This window comes from Balaenoptera musculus, chromosome 5 (genome assembly GCF_009873245.2).
Source record: "Balaenoptera musculus isolate JJ_BM4_2016_0621 chromosome 5, mBalMus1.pri.v3, whole genome shotgun sequence".
In the NCBI taxonomy this organism is placed as follows: domain Eukaryota; kingdom Metazoa; phylum Chordata; class Mammalia; order Artiodactyla; family Balaenopteridae; genus Balaenoptera; species Balaenoptera musculus.
In genome coordinates this window covers 48,661,667-48,676,907 of record NC_045789.1, presented here as the reverse complement: position 1 = coordinate 48,676,907, position 15,241 = coordinate 48,661,667, and the positions used below count along the sequence as shown (strand labels likewise).

Below are 15,241 nucleotides of genomic sequence, written 5' to 3'. Positions count from 1 at the left end.
AAACTCAAATTAGACCAATTTTCTTATTTGGACTATAAAATGCTATTTTCTACATTAAAATATGTATAGACAATTATAAAGTAAGAAATCATTTTCTATGCCGGGCATTCCTTCCTTATATTGTCTGGTGAACTACTGATCCTTTAATTCTTGATTCAAGAGTGTCATCCTTAATATACCATTCTTAAACAGTATCTGTCTTAGTCTATTTGGGCTGCTGTAACAAAAATACAATAGGTTTGTTGGGTTAAGCAACAGACATATATTTCTCATAGTTCTGGAGGCTGGGAAGTCCAAAATCAAGGTGTTGGCAGATTCTTTGTCTAGTGAGGGCCTGCTTCCTGGTACATATACTGCCATCTTCTCCAGTGTCTTCATGTGGCAGAAGGCATGAAGGAGCTCTTTGGGGTCTCTTATATAAGGGCTCTAATCCCATTCATGAGGGCTCCACCCTCCCGCCCTAATCACCTTCCAAAGGCCCCTACCTCCTAATACCATCACACTGGGGGTTAGGATTTCAACACATGCATTTTGCAGGGAAGTAAACATAGCAATTTCACTTTCAGATAGAATTCACTACTTTTTCTTTTGTGCACCTGCTTTATAAGCATATACTTATATAACTTTAATTTGTTATTGTAGTTTATTTACACAACTGTCTTCCTGTGCAAGCTCTTTGTGGCCAGAGACCATATCTTACTTTGGTTAGCACAAGAACAAATACATACATGCTCAGTGTGTATTTATTCACTGAGTAATGACTGTGCATTCTAGCCTAAAAAAAAATTGGACTTTATAGGCAATAGGGAGCCATTGAGGATATTTTTATTATGTTAGTTTATTTTTATCAATTAAGAGCAGATTTCATATTATTTTGATCAGCAAAGATAGAATCTTTTAAAGATGAATTCAGTCAGTCTTGAAAATATCCTAGAAATTCTGATAAATCATAAACCAGTTCACTTTATTCCATTATTACTCTTTTCTGCTTATAAAGGTAATACTTGTTCATTATCAAAATTCAAACACCAGAAATAATGTAGAAAATGAACATTTCCAGCAACCCACTAAAAGACAGTAGTATGGTACGTAGTCTTAATTTCTTCTATACATGTTCACATAGTATTTTTTTTTCTTTTAAAAATTATTTATTTCTGTGTTCCTAACTTTCACTCTAGCAGTAGAATCACATTAATAATTCTTTTTTTTAAATTTTTATTAGAGTATAGTTGATTTAAAATGTTGCATTAGTTTCTGCTGTACAGCAGAATTAATCAGTTATACATATACATATATCCACTCTTTTTTAGATTCTTTTCCCATATAGGTCATTACAGAGCATTGAGAAGAGTTCCCTGTGCTATACAGTAGGTCCTTGTTAGTTATCTGTTTTATATATAGTAGTGTGTATATGTCAATCCCAATCTCCCAATTTATCCCTCTCCCTTCTTTCCCACCCCCTGGTAACCATAAGTTTGTTTTCTACATCTGTGACTTTATTTCTGTTTTGTAAACAAGTTCATTTGTATCATTTTTTTTAATTGCACATATAAGCAATATCATATGATATTTGTCTTTCTCTGTCTGACTTACTTCACTCAGTATGACAATCTCTAGGTCCAACCATGTTGCTGCAAATGACATTTCATTCTTTTTTATGGCTGAATAATATTCCATTATATATATACGTGTACCACATCTTTATCCATTCCTCTGTTGATGGACATGTAGGTGGCTTCCATGTCTTGGCTATTGTAAATAGTGCTGCAGTGAACACTGGGGTGCATGTATCTTTTCAAATTATGGTTTTCTCTGGATATATGCCCAGGAGTGGGATTGCTGGGTCATATGGTAGTTCTATTTTTAGTTTTTTAAGGAATTTCCATACTGTTCTCCATATGGTTGGACCAATTTACATTCCCACCAACAGTGTAGGAGGATTCCCCTTTCTCTACACTCTCTCCAACATTTATTGTTTGTAGATTTTTTGATGATGGCCATTCTGACTGGTGTCAGGTGATACCTCATTGTAGTTTTGATTTGCCTTTCTCTAGTAATTAGTGATGTTGAGCTTTTCATGTCCTTTTTGGGCATCTCAATGTCTTCTTTGGAGAAATGTCTATTTAGATCTTCTGCCCATTTTGTGATTTGGGGTTGTTTTGGCTTTTTTGCTATTGAGCTGTATGAGCTGTTTGTATATTTTAAAAATTAATTTTTTGTCAGTCGCTCTGTTTGTAAATATTTTCTCCCATTCTGTGGGTTGTCTTTTCATTCTGTTTATGGTTTCCTTTGCTGTGCAGAAGCTTTTAAGTTTAATTAGTTTATTTTCATATTTTCATTGTTTATTTTTATTTTCATTGCTCTAGGAGGTGGATCAGAAAAAGATCTTGCCGCAATTTATGTCAGAGAGTGTCTGCCTATGTTTTCCTCTAAGAATTTTATAGTATTCACATAGGTTATTAATGGTATAGTTTTAAACCAAAATGAGCTTATGCTAAATATACTATTAACTGTTTTCTTTTTTCACTTAATGTATCTTGGACATCTTTTCATGTCAGTGCATATGGATCTGCTTTACTCATTTGATTAATTGCGTAGTGTATGTGTACTATATGTTAGTTAAATGTTTTCTGATTGGTGGATGAACCTTTAGATTCCACCTCCCCCCCTTCTTTTTTTCCCCAATAAACAGCATAAATTTATTGCCCACAGTTCTGGAGTCTGGAAGTCTGAGATCAGGGTGCCAGCATGGTTTGGTAAGGGCCCTCATTAGGGTTGCACACTTCTTATTTATTATATCCTTATGTGATGGAAGCTAGATTTATTTTTTAGCTGTTAAAAATATTGCTACAAAGAACATTCTAGTATATAACATTGTGTATCTGTGGGCATTTTGTTTTGTTTTGTTTGTTTTTGGCTGCGTTGGGTCTTCGTTGCTGCATGCAGACTTTCTCTAGTTGCAGCAAGCGGGGGCCACTCTTCGTTGCGGTGTGCGGGCTTCTCATTGCAGTGGCTTCTCGTTGCAGAGCATAGATTCTAGGAGCACAGGCTTCAGTAGTTGTGGTGCATGGGCTCAGTAGTTGTGGCTCACGGGCTTAGTTGTTCTGCAGCATGTGGGAATCTTCCTGGACCAGGGCTTGAACTGTGTCCCCTGCATTGGCAGGCAGATTCTTAACCACTGTGCCACCAGGGAAGCCCCCTGTGGGCATGTTTTAAAGGATAAGTTCCTAGAAATAAGAATGCCTGGTGGAAAGGGTATGAACATTTTAAGTTGTAATAGTTTTTGCCAAATTGACACTTTTTTAGGTTACTTTCCGTCTGATAGAATATAAGCCAGTTCATTAATCTATGTCTTTCTCTATCCTGTATAGTTCTGTTTTTAAAATCATTTTATTGAAGTATATAGAAAAGTACACATCATATACATAAACCTCACAACCTGAACATACCTATGTATCCAGCTCCCAGATCAAGGAACAGGACATTACCAGCACCCTAGAAGTCCCTTTTGTGCTTCCACTCACTGCCCACCCCCATGAGCAACCACCATCCTGACTTCTGATAGCTTAGATTAGTTTTGCTTGCTTTTCTTAGTTATAAAAATGGAATCATATAGTATTACTATATGGTAGTACTATTTTAATTTTTGTGAGACTGATAGATGAAAAATAACATCATTGCTGTTTTAACTTGTATTGAATATTTATCTTCATAATGCCTAAGATTATTATCTTTGTGTATATCTCAAAGCTTTTTTAAAAAATTAACAAGGCTCAGGACTTCCCTGGTGGTCCAGTGGTTAAGACTCCATGCTTCCAATGCAGGGGGCGTGGGTTTGATCCCTGGTCCAGGAACTGAGATCCCACAATGCTGCACAGTGCGGCTCCCCCACCCCAAAAATTAACAAGGCTCAAATGTTAGCATGTTAGAACACAAAATAAAAGATTGAAAGTGAAAGCAAAGCAAACCCCCAAACTCTAGGATTATGATCATCTCCCTCCAATATTCCTAAAGCTAAGTGTTTCCCCCAGATTAAATAGCCACCTTCAACAGATAATGATTAAAGAGCTTCTGGACATGGAAGTTCATATTCTGACACAAGTCTCTCTGTACACCAACCAAAAATGGGGCTGATCCTAGAGTTCAAGCATTGCAGGACTAGGACTAAGTACTCTAAGCAAGATGGGAATCTCAGATTCAGAACCAGTGCTTGAGGTCTAGGGCTAGGAAAACCCAGGAAGTTACTCCCTATTTTCTAGGTAGCTCTAACTACCTAGAAAAAAATTTATCAAAAGATGTACAAGACCTGAGAAGCAAGAAGGACTACAGTCCTGCAACCTGTGGAACAAAAACCACATTCACAGAAAGATAGACAAGATGAAAAGACAAAGGGCTATGTACCAGATGAAGGAACAAGATAAAACCCCAGAAAAACAGCTAAATGAAGTGGAGATAGGCAACCTTCCAGAAAAAGAATTCAGAATAATGATAGTGAAGATAATCCAGGACTTCGGAAAAAGAATGGAGGAAAACATCGAGAAGATGCAAGAAATGTTTAACAAAGACCTAGAAGAATTAAAGAACAAACACCTAGAAGAATTAAAAAACAAACAGAGATGGACAATAAAATAAGTGAAATCAAAAATACACTAGAAGGAATCAATAGCAGAATAACTGAGGAAGAAGAATGGATAAGTGACCTGGAAGACAGAATGGTGGAATTCACTGCCGCGGAACAGAATAAAGAAAAAAGAAAAGAAAGAAAAGAAATGAAGACAGCCTAAGAGACCTCTGGGACAACATTAAACTCAACAACATTCGCATTATAGGGGTCCCAGAAGGAGAAGAGAGAGGGAAAGGACCCGAGAAAATACTTGAAGAGATTATAGTCGAAAACTTCCCTAACATGGGAAAGGAAAAAGTCACCTAAGTCCAGGAAGCGCAGAGAGTCCCATACAAGATAAACCCAAGGAGAAACATGCCGAGACACATAGTAATCAAATTGGCAAAAATTAAAGACAGAAAAATTATTGAAAGCAGCAAGGGAAAAGCGACAAATAAGATACAAGGGAACTCCCATAAGGTTAACAGCTGATTTCTCAGCAGAAACTCTACAAGGCAGAAGAGAGGGGCATGATATACTTAAAGTGATGAAAGGGAAGCACCTACAACCAAGATTACTCTACCCAGCAAGGATCTCATTCAGATTCGATGGAGAAATCAAAAGCTTTACAGACAAGCAAAAGCTAAGAAAATTCAGCACCACCAAACCAGCCCTACAACAAATGCTAAAGGAACTTCTCTAAGTGGGAAACACAAGAGAAGAAAAGGACCTACAAAAACAACCCCAAAACAATTAAGAAAATGGTCATAGGAACATACATATAAATGATTACCTTAAACGTGAAAGGATTAATTGTTCCGACCAAAAGACACAGGCTTGCTAAATGGAGACAAAAACAAGACCCATATATATGCTGTCTACAAGAGACTCACTTCAGACCTAGGGACACATACAGACTGAAGGTGAGGGGATGGAAAAAGATATTCCATGCAAATGGAAATCAAAAGAAAGCTAGAGTAGCAATACTCATATCAGATAAAATAGACTTTAAAATAAAGAATGTTACAAGAGACAAGAAAGGACACTACATAATGATCAAGGGATCAATCCAAGAAGAAGATATAACAATTATAAATATATATGCATCCAACATAGGAGCACCTCAGTACATAAGGCAACTGCTAACAGCTATAAAAGAGGAAATTGACAATAACACAATAATAGTGGGGGACTTTAACACCTCACTTACACCAATGGACAGATCATCCAAAATGAAAATAAATAAGGAAACAGAAGCTTTGAATGACACAATAGACCGGATAGATTTAATTGATATTTGTAGGACAGTCCATCCAAAAACAGCAGATTACACTTTCTTCTCATGTGTGCACGAACATTCTCCAGGATAGATCACATCTTGGGTCACCAATCAAGCCTCAGTAAATTTAAGAAAATTGAAATCATATCAAGCATCTTTTCTGATCACAATGCTATGAGATTAGAAATCAATTACAGGGAAAAAAACATAAAAAACACAAACACATGGAGGCTAAACAATATGTTACTAAATAACCAAGAGATCACTGAAGAAATCAAAGAGGAAATCAAAAAATACCTAGAGACAAATGACAATGAAAACACGACGATCCAAAACCTATGGGATGCTGCAAAAGCAGTTCTAACAGGGAAGTTTATAGCTATACAAGCCTACCTCAAGAAACAAGAAAAATCTCAAGTAAACAATATAACCTTACAACTGAAGGAACTAGAGAAAGAAGAACAAACAAAACCCAAAGTTAGTAAAAGGAAAGAAATCATAAAGATCAGAGCAGAAATAAATGAAATAGAAACAAAGAAAACAATAGCAAGGATCAATAAAACTAAAATCTGGTTTTTTGAGAAGATAAACAAAATTGATAAACCATTAGCCAGACTCATCAAGAAAAAGAAGGAGAGGACTCAAATCAAGAAAATTAGAATTGAAAAAGGAGAAGTTACAACAGACACCACAGAAATACAAAGCATCCTAAGAGACTACTGCAAGCAACTCTATGCCAATAAAATGGACAACCTGGAAGAAATGGACAAATTCTTAGAAAGGCATAACCTTCCAAGACTGAACCAGGAAGAAACAGAAAATATGAACAGACGAATCACAAGTAATGAAATTGAAACTGTGATTTAAAATCTTCCAACAAACAAAAGTCCAGGACCAGATGGCTTCACAGGTAAATTCTTTCAAATATTTAGAGAAGAGCTAACACCCATCCTTCTCAAACTCTTCCAAAAAATTGCAGAGGAAGGAAAACTCCCAAACTCATTCTATGAAGCCTTCAACACCCTGGTACCAAACCAGACAAAGGTACTACAAAAAAAGAAAATTACAGGCCAATATCACTGATGAATATAGATGCAAAAATCCTCAACAAAATACTAGCAAACAGAATCCAACAACACATTAAGAGGATCATACATACACCATGATCAAGTGAGATTTATCCCAGGGATGCAAGGGTTCTTCAATATACGCAAATCAATCAATGTGATACACCATATTAACAAATTGAAGAAGAAAAACCATATGATCATCTCAGTAGATGCAGAAAAAGCTTTCAACAAAATTCAACACCGATTTTTTATAAAAACTCTCCAGAAAGTGGGCATAGAGGGAACCTACCTCAACATAATAAAGGCCATATACAACAAACCCACAGCAAACATCATTCTCAATGGTGAAAAACTGAAAGCATTTCCTCTAAGATCAGAAACAAGACAAGGATGTCCACTCTCACCACTATTATTCAACACAGTTTTGGAAGTCCTAGCCACGGCAATCAGAGAAGAAAAAGAAGTAAAAGGAATACATATTGGAAAACAAGAAGTAAAACTGTCACTGTTTGCAGATGGCATGATACTATATATAGAGAATCCTAAAAATGCCACCAGAAAACTACTAGAGCTAATCAATGGATTTGGTAAATTTGCAGGATACAAAATTAATGCACAGAAATCTCTTGCATTCCTATACACTAATGATGAAAAATCTGAAAGAGAAATTAAGGAAACACTCCCATTTACCATTGCAACAAAAAAATAAAATACCTAGGAATAAACCTACCTAGGGAGACAAAAGACCTGTATGCAGAAAACTATAAGACACTGATGAAAGAAATTAAAGATGATACCAACAGATGGAGAGATATACCATGTTCTTGGATTGGAAGAATCAACATTGTGAAAATGACTATACTACCCAAAGCAATCTACAGATTCAGTGCAATCCCTATCAAATTACCAATGGCATTTTTTACGGAACTAGAACAAAAATTCTTAAAATTTGTTTGGAGACACAAAAGACCCGGAATAGCCAAAGCAGTCTCGAGGGAAAAAAACGGAGCTGGAGGAATCAGGCTCCCTGACTTCAGACTATACTACAGAGCTACAGTATTCAAGACAATATGGTACTGGCACAAAAACAGAAACATAGATCAATGGAACAAGATAGAAAGCCCAGAGGTAAACCCACACACCTATGGTCAACTCATCTATGACAAAGGAGGCAAGAATGTACAACGGACAAAAGACAGTCTCTTCAATAAGTGGTGCTGGGATATCTGGACAGCTAGATGTAAAAGAATGAAACTAGAACACTCTCTAACACCATACACAAAAATAAACTCAAAATGGATTCGAGACCTAAGTGTAAGACCAGACAGTATAAAACTCTTAGAGGAAAACAGGAAGAACACTCTTTGACATAAATCACAGCAAGATCTTTCTTGATCCACCTCCTAGAGTAATGGAAATAAAAACAAAAGTAAACAAATGGGACCTAGTGAAACTTCAAAGCTTTTGCAAAGCAAAGGAAACCATAAACAAGAAGAAAAGCCAACCCTCAGAATGGGAGAAAATATTTGCAAATGAATCAACGGACAAAGGATTAATCTCCAAAATATATAAACATCTCATGCAGGTCAATATTAAAGAAACAAACAACCCAATCCAAAAAAGGGCAGAAGACCTAAATAGACATTTCTCCAAAGAAGACATACAGATGGCCAAGAAGCACATGAAAAGCTGCTCAACATCACTAATCATTAGAGAAATGCAAATCAAAATTACAATGAGGTATCACCTCACACCAGTTAGAATGGGCATCATCAGAAAATCTACAAACAACAAATGCTGGAGAGGGTGTGGAGAAAAGGGAACCCTCTTGCACTGTTGGTGGGAATGTAAATTGATACAGCCACTATGGAGAACAGTATGGTGGTTCCTTAAAAACCTATAAATAGAATTACCATATGATCCAGCAATCCCACTACTGGGCGTATACCCAGAGAACCATAATTCAAAAAGACATGCACCCCAATGTTCACTGCAGCACTATTTACAATAGCCAGGTCATGGAAGCAACCTAAATGCCCGTTGGCAGATGAATGGATAAAGAAGTGTGGTACATATATACAATGGAATATTACTCAGCCATAAAAAGGAACGAAATTGGGTCATTTGTTGAGATGTGGATGGATCTAGAGACTGTCATACAGAGTGAAGCAAGTCAGAAAGAGAAAAACAAATATCGTATATTAACGTATGTATGTGGAACCTAGAAAAATGGTACAGATGAACCGGTTTGCAGGGTAGATGTTGAGACACAGTTGTAGAGAACAAACGTATGGACACCAAGGGGGGAAAGCCACGGGGTGGTGGGGATGGTGGTGTGATGAATTGGGCGATTGGGATTGACATGTATACACTTATGTGTATAAAATTGATGACTAATAAGAGCCTGCTGTATAAAATAATAAATAAAATAAATAAAATAAAATTCAAAAATTAAAAAAAAAATAGATCTACAAGACCCAAGTAGAAGAAGTTATACTCATACTCAGGAAAACTTTTTTTGGCCTAAGAAATTCTTTAAACTGAGATTTATCTCTTTTCAGGAGATATTTATGTAGTTTTTTTCATGGTAAAAGCAAAATTATAGTAGAAAAACTATCAACCAATTATTTAATAAAGAGAAAGTTTTAGTTTCATTTTGGAAAGTCAATATAATTACTATGAAGTAAATACAGTTTAAGGTAGGAATAATTTCAAAATGTTAGTAGTTAGAATGAATTAAATCAAAAAGTAAAGCTAAGCTCAGTTAACATACTGCATTTGCAGTATGAAGAAATGCAAATCAGTATAGTAAAGACTTCTAGAAATCCTGCAGTGCAGAAACATATTTAATTTTGTATAACCTTGTGTTTCCCACTGGTTCTGTGATCATAGGAAGTCTTTTGATATCTTCTGGGACACCGGAAGTCTATAGAACATAATTTGGAAAACACTATATGTATTTAAGCCATTAATTTCAATACATAGGATGCAAAAGTTTGTGCTATGCCAAAATCATATTTATAGAATCTTACTAAGAACTGTCATTAAGGAATAAATAATAACAAAATAGTAACAAACTGTTAGAGCTATAAAGGACCTGAGTATAGTGGTTTAAAAAACTGTTCTTTATCAGATGTTTTCCAAGTATTTTCATCTATTCTGTGGCTTATCTTTTCATTCTCTTAACACTGTCTTTTGAAGAACAGGAGTGATGAAGTCCAAACTACCATGTTTTTCTTTTATCAATTACACTGTTAGTATGTGTCTGAGAAAACTTTGCCTACTTTAAAGTCACAAGGATTTTCTCCAGTGCTTTCTTCTAGAAGTTTTTATAGTTTTAAGTTTCCAAATTATTTTTTAATGCAATTTTACATACACACACAGTTTGGTACTTTTGCTACAGTGGGCTCACAATTTACATATAGTTTTACCACTTGCTCTTTTCCCCCCACTATTTATTTATTTATTTATTTTAAATTTATTTATTTATTTTTGGCTGTGTTTGGGTGTTTGTTGCTGCACGTGGGCTTTCTCTAGTTGCAGTGAGCGGGGGCTACTCTTCTTTGTGGTGCGCGGGCTTCTCATTACGGTGGCTTCTCTTGTTGCGCAGCACGGGCTCTAGGCACGCGAGCTTCAGTAGTTGTGGCATGCATTCTCAGTAGTTGTGGCTTGCGGGCTCTAGAGCACAGGGTCAGTAGTTTTGGCGCACGGGCTTAGTTGCTCTGCAGCATGTGGGATCTTCCCAGACCAGGGCTCGAACCCGTGTCCCCTGCATTGGCAGGCGGATTCTTAACCACTGCATCACCAGGGAAGTCCTCCCCACTATTTATTAAATCACAGTATTTTCATGTCAGTACAGTTAATTTTTTTGAGTAACTGCATAGTATTCAACTGAAGAATGTACCACAATTTATTTAGTTTTTCTTCTTTTGATGGACAGTTGTTTCCAATTTTTTCCTATTGTAAATAATGCTGCAAGGTTTATTTTAAAGTTCAGTTCAAATTTTAATTCCTGCAAATTTATTAAAAGCTTGGAACATTTCACCTTTCTAGATTTTGAGGCACACTTTAAATTTTTGATAAACAGTTCTGACTTTTCTCGTTCAAATATATAGTGGAAGCGTTAGGGTGAAGTTATGATGTAAACAATGATTATTTACAATTTTCTTTTATTAACTTCCCATCATATACCATAACCCTAATGGATTATGCAACCCTCTTGGTTCAAACAGCTGTAATAGGTATGTTTAGAAAGCTCTGGTTCTACTGATTTCTCTTAATTCCTGAATTTATATGACTTACTTTATTTGACTTCTCTTCCACCACTTTCATTTTTCAAGTCTCTGTGAAAAATCTATTTGATCTCTGTAACAAGATTATAATACTACCTAGTTATTTCGATTTGTGTAAAGACTATTTCCATGACATCCCATTTATTGATTTTTTTTTCCAAAATAAATGGTATAAATTTGGGGGAAAATTTCATGTTTCTTTTTTGTTCTTTTTATTCTATTAATGCTATTTCATTTTTCCCTGACAGATTCAAAAGCTTTGTGATAGAGTAGCTTCATCTACTTTACTGGATGATCGAAGAAATGCTGTGCGTGCTCTCAAATCATTATCTAAGGTCTGTAACACTTTATCAGTTATTAAGTTTATTAAGTTGGATATTAGTTACTTAAATAACATTTTTCTTTTGTGCAGAAATATCGCTTGGAAGTGGGTATTCAAGCTATGGAACATCTTATCCATGTTTTACAAACAGATCGGTATGTCTCTATTTAATGATTTTTCTCCCTAATTTTTCTTGAAATTTTAATTAATTTGTTTTAGAGTCACTATTCCAGAAACGATTGACATATTAAGGCTATTAAGTTTTTACTTTCAGTTGTCATTTCAGTAAACAGTTATTGGATACTAGGTGCAAACCACTGTGCTAACTAAGCATTAGGACAGACATAATCTCAACCTTCAGGGGTGAAAGTTTTCCATTATATAAAAATGTAATGAAGTTACTGCTAATTAAAGGCTTAAAATTTGGAGTTTGAATTGACCAAATGAATCTGTTGATTTTCATTCAGATATACTATAATGTACTGTTCTCTAATATAATATGAATATTATGGTATATCAGTTATTCAGACTTTCTTTTTTGGGGGAGAGAAATAAACTGTACTAATAGAATGATGTCTTAAGGGAAAAATCACTCAGCCTAGTTTTTGCTCTTTCAATTTCTCTTTAGGAGAGTATCTGCATCTTTGGTTTTAATTAACAACTATACATGAATAATTTTCAAATTTTACCCCTAGTTAATAAATATATCCTAAAGCTTTAGCTGTTCAACAGACTTTTCTACCATATCAAGAGCTCTCAGAGGTATCTTAAATTATAAATGTTCAAAAGTTAATTTGTCTCTAGTTGTCCTACTCCTGTTCCACCACATCCCCGCTACCCACCCAATCCACTTCAACTGCCTTTTGACCCAAGTTCATCCCAGTTAGCACCTTTCCATTAAAACAGGAAACTGGAGGATTTGTGCTGAACTTATCCCTCTCCTTAACCCATTATGCACATCCAGACAAAAAAAAAGCTGGAATCCGTGAATTTTCTTCATTTCCATTGTTGGGCTTAGTTCTGGCTCTCAATATCAATCACTTAAGCCATTTTCATAGCTGCTGTATTAGTTATCTATTGCTGCATAACATATTACCTCAAAACTTACTGGCTCAAAATAACAAATATTTATGTCACAGTTTCTGTGGATCAGGAATTCAGAAGTGGCTTAGCTAGGTGGTCTGGTTCAGGGTCTCTCATGAGGTTGCATGCAAGATGTTGTCCAGTACAGTCATCTGAAGGCTTGACTGGGGCTGGAGTATCTGATTCCAAGATGGCTCACTCACACTGCTGTTGGCAAGAGGCCTCAGTACCTCACCTTGTTGCTCTCTCTGTAGGGCTGCTTGATCATCCTCATGATATGGGAACTGGCTTCTCCCAAAGCAGGTGATCCTAGAGAGAGAACAAAGCCACAATGCCTTGTAGGACTTAGTCTCAGAAGTCACATATCATCAGTCCCATCACATTTTATTTTATTAGAAGCAAGTAAATAAATACAGCCTACACTTAAAAAGAGGAGAATTAGGGTCCACCTTTTGAAAGGAGCTGTATCAGAGAGGTTTTTTTGACATATTTTAAAACCACCACCACCTCAAACTGTATTCTTTGCCTCTGATCGCTTTGTCCTTCCATTCATTTCAAGAATTTCATTTCATTTACATTTCTGTCTGAAATGTAAATCTTCTATCACTCACCTATTTAATGTATTTCACAGCTCCGTGCAGTGTGAAGTCCAAGTTCCTCAAACAAAGCAAAGCATATAAGCTTTTTAAAGATGAAGATGCTGCTTGTCTAACCTCATAACCCCTTTTGTAATTATATTTCAGCAATGCCCAGCTGCTTGTTCATACCAGTTAGAACCTTTTCTATCCTCCTCAGTGTAACCCACATTGTCTACCTTTCAAAGCCTACTAATTCTAATGTGTTTGAATAAATCCACTGGATATGTCAGGACTGTCTGTTTTATTAACACCAGAGTGGGCAACTACAGTAGGCAGAATAATGGTTCCCCCAAAGATATTTATATTCTACCAGCACAACCTATGAATGTTACCTTAGATGGCAAAGGGGCTTTGAAGATATGATTAGGTAATGGATTTTGAGATAGGGGAGATTATGCTGGGTTATCCAGGTGGGCCCAGTATAATCCTGAGGCTTCTTAAAAGTAGAAGAGGAATGCAGAAGAGGAGGTCAGAATGAGGTGATATGAGAAGATCTCAGCCTGTCTTTGCTGGCTTTAAAGATGAAAGGAGGCCTCTAGAACTGGAAAAGGCAAGGAAATGGATTCTCCCCTTAAAGCCATCAGAAAGGAAGGCAGCCCTGCTGAGACCTTGATTTTAGTCCAGTGAGACCCATTTCAGACCTCTGACTTCCAGAACAGTAAGGTACTATATTTGTATTGTATAAGCCACTAAGTTTGTGGTAATTTATTACAGCATCAGTAGAAAACTAATAAAGTAACCCAAGTCAGTTACCTGCTTTAAACAATATTCCAAGTTATGAGAAAATGGGCCTTAGATCAAAAAAACTTCAGTGTGATTATTATACATACATATAATTTTTCTTTTTTATTTCATGTGTCTTTATACATTTTCTCACTGAGTCTTATAAAGTTGGTAATGAAACCACTAACATCTTGATATGGAAAACAGAATCTACCTCTATGTAAAGTGGCCCTTATTGTCATTTTTAGTGCACAGTAGAAAATAAATGTGTAGATACTCTAGATATAAAGGTTAAGAAATATATTTTTTAAAACATTTATAGCACATTTACTATGTGCCAGGCACCATGTTTGGAAATAGGGTGTACCATATAGCCTGGTGAATGTGTGAACTAATAATTGATCATGTTAGAGGCTGATGGGTGTTTTATTATGACCCTTAGGCAACAAACAAAGCCAAACTTCTCTGAGCCTTCTTGTGTTTCATTCCTTCTCTTGTGCTAAATTCCCTTTCCATTTGCTTCCAATACTTATCTGTTATCTTCTGTTCTCAAAATGTTCTGTGAGTGTTTTCTTAACTTCATTGATTGCAAAGGTCTATATTGTGCAGCCGTCTCTTTCCAATTCTCATCTTCATTACTCTTTTATGCTTCTGCTCTTGGCCTAACTAACACTCTCAGAATCCTTCAACTGAATCCCCTTCATGCCTGGCTACATCACAGAGAGTTGTGTTCCCTTTCTTGGCCTGGCTTGAAACTCTCCATCTGTCCACGGGTCTGCTTCTCTTATAGCCGTCTTGAGGAGAGACTGCTCATTCTCCCAAGTCCCACACTCAGGGCCTGAAAGTTGTCTGATGGAAACTGGTGTTTCCAAACCATGACACCTCAGTAGTCTTTTGGGTTTTTTTTTTAAGTGTACATTTCAACGGTTTTAGTATATTCACAAAGTTGTGCAACGATCACCGCTATCTAATTCCAGAACATTTTCATCACTTCAAAAGAAATTCAGTATCCATTAGTTGTCATTGCCTATTCCCTCCTCCCCCCAGTGCCTAGCAACCACCAACCTCCTTTGTATCTATATAAATTTGACTGTTTTGGACATTTCATATAAATGGAATCATACAATGTGTGGCTTTTGTGTCTGGCTTCTTTCACTTAGCATAATATTTCAAGGTCCATCCGTGTTATAACATGTATTAGTATTTCATCCCTTTTTTGTCTGAATAATAT

General features: G+C 36.1%; 1 protein-coding gene across 5 annotated transcripts in view; it reads left to right on the top strand.

Annotated features, from left to right (window-relative positions):
* USO1 (USO1 vesicle transport factor) overlaps positions 1-15,241 on the top strand; it is an 89,018-nt gene that overhangs the window by 14,883 nt on the left and 58,894 nt on the right. For all 5 annotated transcript variants that reach the window (XM_036852445.1, XM_036852442.1, XM_036852443.1 and 2 more), the window contains exons 2-3: positions 11,493-11,579; positions 11,657-11,721. In XM_036852445.1, coding sequence (XP_036708340.1) covers positions 11,493-11,579; positions 11,657-11,721 — 152 coding nt within the window. The remainder of the gene's footprint in view (positions 1-11,492; positions 11,580-11,656; positions 11,722-15,241) is intronic.